Source organism: Scophthalmus maximus, chromosome 2 (genome assembly GCF_022379125.1).
Source record: "Scophthalmus maximus strain ysfricsl-2021 chromosome 2, ASM2237912v1, whole genome shotgun sequence".
Classification (NCBI taxonomy): Eukaryota; Metazoa; Chordata; class Actinopteri; order Pleuronectiformes; family Scophthalmidae; genus Scophthalmus; species Scophthalmus maximus.
The window spans coordinates 13,114,276-13,120,052 of record NC_061516.1 but is presented as its reverse complement, the minus strand read 5'-3'; the positions used below and the strand labels follow the sequence as shown (position 1 = coordinate 13,120,052).

At 46.9% G+C, this 5,777-nt stretch overlaps 1 protein-coding gene across 1 annotated transcript; it reads left to right on the top strand.

Moving 5' to 3' along the window:
• The first annotated feature begins 674 nt into the window (after window positions 1-674).
• Window positions 675-5,558, top strand: LOC118300593 (LIM/homeobox protein Lhx1-like). The gene is made up of 5 exons (XM_035625113.2): window positions 675-1,523; window positions 2,106-2,326; window positions 2,637-2,911; window positions 3,786-3,942; window positions 4,226-5,558. Exons 1-5 carry the CDS (start codon window positions 1,354-1,356, stop codon window positions 4,639-4,641), a joined length of 1,239 nt encoding a protein of 412 aa, XP_035481006.2. The 5' UTR covers window positions 675-1,353; the 3' UTR covers window positions 4,642-5,558.
• Window positions 5,559-5,777: the final 219 nt, after the last annotated feature.

Sequence of the window (5,777 nt, the reverse complement as noted above, 5' to 3'; positions counted from 1 at the left end):
AATATCAACTCCTTCACACGTTTTGATCATTTTTACAATATAAACCTCGGGGCCCCCCGGGTGTTATATCAGGGACAAAACAGAGTCGGGAGACCGGGCTGGGAAACACGCTATCTCCGTCCCCAGCGCACCGACACGGCGCGATAACGATCTGCGAGGGGGCCCGAGATTATAGAACATGAAGGGATCCTGTCCTCTCACGAACAAACGAAGAGTGACGCCGGGCCACGACATTAATCTGTGTGTGTGTGTGTGTGTGAGTGTGGAAAAAGCATGTGTGCGCAGCACGTTCACCTGCACTCCTCCTCCACACAGCTGCTGCAGGGACGAGGGCCTGCTCCTTTCTGGTGCAGTCGGATTCAACCCGGAGAATAATCTATTCATATGATATCTCTCTGTGGGTTGTTCTTCAGAGAGATACGGGCTAATCCTGCAGATTACAAAAAAAAAACAACTAAAACAATGTTATTGTTTTCTAATAAGGACTTGGTTTGTTATCTTTAATAAGCAGTTGGAGAAGAGAATCACTGATGAGTCATAAATCTTCTTAATCTAAAATCTGCTTCGACGTCTTATTGGTGGAATCGCCAATTTATTTTTTTTTTTAACTTTATTTTGATTTCCTTTCGTGGCGTTATCATGTTGTTTCTTTCTTTACATAATACTGAAGCATGCATATTGGGAGTGAACCCAAACGTCCTCCTATAGGTGTTTCCCGGCCCTGACGTCACAGGGCTTCTCCACAGGCTATTGGCTGAGCATGGAGAGGTGCGCTCATCACAACTTGTCTCTCAGACCGAGAGCTCGCAGACGCGCGGGGGGCGACACAAGTGCTCCGTCTCCATCCTACTGTAAACACCACTCGGGACATATTGAGCTGACGTGATCGCCGTCGATGGGTAGCCCCGTTTCTCCTTTTTCTATTCCTATTTTTTTTTATTTCTTATTTACCCTCAAAACCACACCCCTCGGATCAGCCTGATGGAGCGGCTCCCGATCGCCAGTGTGTCACTTGGCTTCAGAAATGCTGCCTGATGGCGTCTCCCCCCAACACCAGCTGACCTTTTGTTTGGAGCCACGCGTGGATTGTTGGCCTGCGGTTTAATCTCGCGGATGGCGACGGTGTGTGATTGCTGAGATTATATCTTGGATGCGTTTTTGTTTTTTTGCCGGGGGATTTTATTGGATCATATACCCAATAGAGCGGGTCAACACCGACGCGACACGTTGGAGACAGACGCAGAGTGTTTGGTCTATCCTGCGCGCGCGCGCACACACGCACGCACGCACGCACACACACACACACGAACACACACACACACGCCGCTGGGCAGGAGGGGAGAACTCCCGACGATGCTGCAGTGTGCCAACTGCGAGAAGCCCATCCTCGACAGGTTCCTGCTCAAAGTTCTGGACAGGCCGTGGCACATCAAGTGCGTCCAGTGCTGCGAGTGCAAATGCACTTTGACCGAGAAGTGTTTTTCACGAGAGGGGAAGCTGTACTGCAAGAATGACTTCTTCAGGTGAGCATCGGATGTGCCTGCATGTTTATTTAGCCAAGAAAAAAAGGAAATGAAACTTTGGTCAAATGAAACCTCTATTGAGACAATTAAAAAAAAACAATTGGACATTTGACAATGCAAGGTAGGTTTTGAAAAATCGAAAAAAATGCAAATATAGAATACATTTATAAAGGATAAGAGTCTACAAACGCTGATGGGGGCAAGGGGTGCTTTTTGAAGGCCATGTGGGGGAATCATCTTTCCCCCCCTTTCTCTGGAATCACAAGAAAAGGAAAATGTGGGGACAAAACTAGCTTTGCACACACAATTGTACAAATCATTATTCCCTACGCAATTAAATGTGACATGGGGCATCAGTTCTGCGTAGCAACATGATCAAACTTTTAATTTGAAGAGCAACATGCCTTCATAGCAATTAATAACATGCTCCACGGTGTCCGCCTGGACCTCTGGGCCTGAAGTCGAATGTACGTGTCGGTTGCGCCAAATTGTACAACGGCACCGTTAATTGTGAGAGTCTCTCACGGTGCCATCAAGAGACACCATCGCGTCAGGGCTCACGCGTCTCCCTCCCCCGAGCAGGAGATTCGGCACCAAGTGTGGCGGCTGCGCGCAGGGGATTCTGCCCAGCGACCTGGTCCGCAGGGCGAAGAGCAGAGTGTTCCACCTCAACTGCTTCACGTGCGTCATGTGCAACAAGCAGCTGTCCACCGGAGAGGAGCTGTACGTGCTGGACGAGTTCAAGTTCGTCTGCAAGGAGGACTACCAGAGCAGCAACGGCAAGGACACCGTCCTGCTCTCAGGTGAACACGAAGAAGAGAAAAGAAGCAAGCCATCAAATCACATTCGATATATGGAAATATTATAGTGCATTATTGATATAAACCAAGTATTCACAAATGAAAGGTTAAGTGAGTAGCGTACATTATTATTGTTGTTTATTTATTTTTGACTGAATACTTCATCAGTCCAATTTGATAATTGTGTAATATTCAGAGGAATATTTCACTATCAATTTCTGACACCCTCTTTAAAAATGATATGCATTCATAATCGGTTCCGTGCGACTGTCGGTGTGCAGCTCAAAAGTGTCTTGTCCTCTGCGCTCTGCAGTCACGACGTCCAGCGACCCGAGTCTGTCCCCGGACTCCCCGGACCCGCGGGACGACGGCAAGGACTCGGAGACGGGACACCTGTCCGACAAGGACGCGTGCGGCAACGAGAACGACGAGCAGGGCGCCGTCGGCAAGCGCCGCGGGCCGCGCACCACGATCAAGGCCAAGCAGCTGGAGACGCTGAAGGCGGCGTTCACGGCCACGCCGAAGCCCACGCGGCACATCCGGGAGCAGCTGTCGCGCGACACGGGCCTCAGCATGCGAGTCATCCAGGTAACACCGAGTACACGGCGGACATTCAAAAGGAAATGAAACGAAAACACGCACCGCGGGGTTTGGGTATATACGCCATGGGATCCAGAATGCACCCGTTATCGGACAGCCGTCCGCATCCAGGCGAACCGGTTCCCACGTGCCTCGAGGGCTAACAGACAGGATTATTCGTAACGATTTTTTTTATGGACACAAATATGCAATATATAGTGGGAGTGGGTTGGTTTTTTTTTACACTGCACACACCCTGAGAGAATTCACCCCCATGCTCTGCCGATTCCCCCTCCTCCTCCTCCTCCCCCTATTTTTCCAATTGAGGTTTTGTCAACCAAATTCTTTATTTTCCTCCCTCGATCCTCACTCCCATGACCCTCATGCACACGCCAATAAAAGCAGGGGTCACTTAGCAACGAGGTCCAGGGATACATTTTTTCAAAACCTTCCTTTAATTCAATGGAAACGCATTAGAAGTGAATGGTCTTTCAGTCAGTGCGCAGTGCAAATTACCCTTTTGCGCAAGTGATATTTTTGCACCAACCAAACCCTTATTCCAGCGTATCAGTATTATTTTTTTTAAATGGCCCAAAAAATAAAATTAAAATAATATCTAAAGTCTATTAATTAACTCAAATGTTATTACAATGATGTCATCATAAAAAGGCCTGGTACAACGTGTACACAGTTCTGTCACACGTCGCTGTGGTGGCTGAAAGGCCCACGGCCCTCGCGGGGGATCAGCAGTCATTTTTAGATGATGCCTTCTTTGTAATAATCTGATTGTCCTGCTTGTGTCACGATGCACCCATGGTGCTCATGTCGTCTGACATTGGCTTCTTCTTTCCCCTCTGCCTTTCCTAAAAACAAAAAACCAAAGGTGTGGTTCCAGAATCGCAGGTCCAAGGAGAGACGCATGAAGCAGCTGAGCGCGCTGGGCTCGCGGAGACACGTGTTCTTCCGCGGCCCGAGGAGGATGAGGGCGCTGGGGGAGCGAGCGGAGCCGGCGGAGCTCGGGCACTTCTCTTATTACGGAGGTGAGACGCGGTGTTATTGGGGCGGACGGGGCGGCTGATGGATTCCCGGACACGGAGCTGATGGTCTTTTGATGAGCAGGCGCATTAGAATGGCAATGAAATGTGTGTCGTTGTTTTTCTCATTCAAGCCATCTTGTGCTGAGGGGTGTTTTCCGTCTCTGTCTTTTGACAAAGGGCTTTTAGAAAATGAAAAGAAAATGGGTTCATGTTTTTTCTTCTTTAAATTCAGACATAGACCTTGCACCAATCCAGACGTGTTTTCTTCTCCTCCTCATGACCACAGATTACGGGGAGTACTATGGCTCAGGGGGGAACTACGAGTACTTCCCAGGCCCACCATCGTCCCAGGCTCAGACACCAGCAGACCTGGGCTTCGTGCCCTCCTCTGGCCCCGCTGGCACCCCATTAGGGGCCATCGACCAGCACCACCAGCACCACCACCACCAGCACCACCACCATGCGGGCCAACACTGTCCAGAGGAGGTGCAGTGCTTCTCCGACTCGGTGTCCCATCACCACCACCACCACCCCGTGGACTCGCCCAGCCCCGAGCCCGGGGGTCCGGGCTCCATGCACAGCATCTCCAGCGAGATGTGTGGCCCCGGCACGCCCTACACCACGGTGTCCCTCAGTGACAATGGCTACACCAACCAGCTGTCCCAGCCCTCCTCAGAGATGAGCGAAGGCACAGTCTGGTAGTCCACCCTGACACCTGAGCGACAACGCTAGGCACACTTGGGTTTTTGACGGCAAATCTATGCTTTTGTTTCTTTTGTTTTTTAAAATGCACTTTTATTCATTTATTTATTTATTTATATTACATTACTTATTTATTTATTTATTGACTTTCATTTCTGCCAAGATCTGTGTATTTATAAATCTCTATATTTGTATGTTGGTATGATTGTCTATTGACTAGCCAATTAATAGTGCTTTTAAGAAAAGAAAAATTCCATGTGAATTTGATTCATTACGTTCATACATTCATCCAACTCTGATCGAGCAATAAACTAATTCGTTTGTAGGAGAAGGCTGCAGAGAGGGTTATTGAAGCATTTTTGTCACATTTCAGTGTTTTACACATACTGACAGACTTGCATCTTCTATCCATGTAATAAAAAAGTTTTTATCATTACATAACAGATTATGATTGTGATTGTTTAACACATTTGACCAAAAACCTCTCTCAGGGCTGTGGAAGCATTGTTTTGGTCAATGTTTTTTATTTTTCATTTTATTTACCAGTCATGTCCTTTCAATTACTTGATGTTGTCGAACACACGTTTGCCTTTCAAAAAAAAGGAAATCTTTATATGATGAAAGTTTTATATGTGATAGGAAATGATTTGACTTTCACGAGTCCAATCTTACGTGTAGAATAAATGGACAATTGTGCAGAGCAAGTCAGTTGTTTACTTGAAGCTCCAGTTTTCAGGCGTGTGAACTTGAGCTGTTTGAAAACCTCTGGATTCAGATTGACCGACCGTTTAAATGCAAACGAATCAAACTTTTGTAGCTGTTCTATCCATGTGGTCGCTCACTGTGCTAGTTTGTTTTATGTCCTCATTGCAAAGAAACAAACAAACAGAAAATACTAATAAATTGTTCACAAATTACAGCACTCTTCTAATTCTCTGAGGAACATCTGAATAAACGAATGTGTTTTGCAGCTCAATTAGCCAAACATCCTCACTCAAATTGGGTCTTTTTATTGATCCAAATTTCAATTTACATTGATGTTTCAAGCGCCTCCAGCAGCAGCAACAATGTATTTTTTCATGAGTTAATAACATGATTGTAATATAGTTTATGAGACCAGTGTTCACTGTACAATA

Bases quoted from the DNA above. Each gene is read 5' to 3' on its own strand.
- LOC118300593 (XM_035625113.2), top strand. From the start codon at position 1,354: ATGCTGCAGTGTGCCAACTGCGAGAAGCCCATCCTCGACAGGTTCCTG. The intron at 1,524-2,105 runs GTGAGCATCGGA...TCCCCCGAGCAG, and splicing joins TGCAAGAATGACTTCTTCAG to GAGATTCGGCACCAAGTGTG. The intron at 3,943-4,225 runs GTGAGACGCGGT...TCATGACCACAG, and splicing joins GCACTTCTCTTATTACGGAG to ATTACGGGGAGTACTATGGC.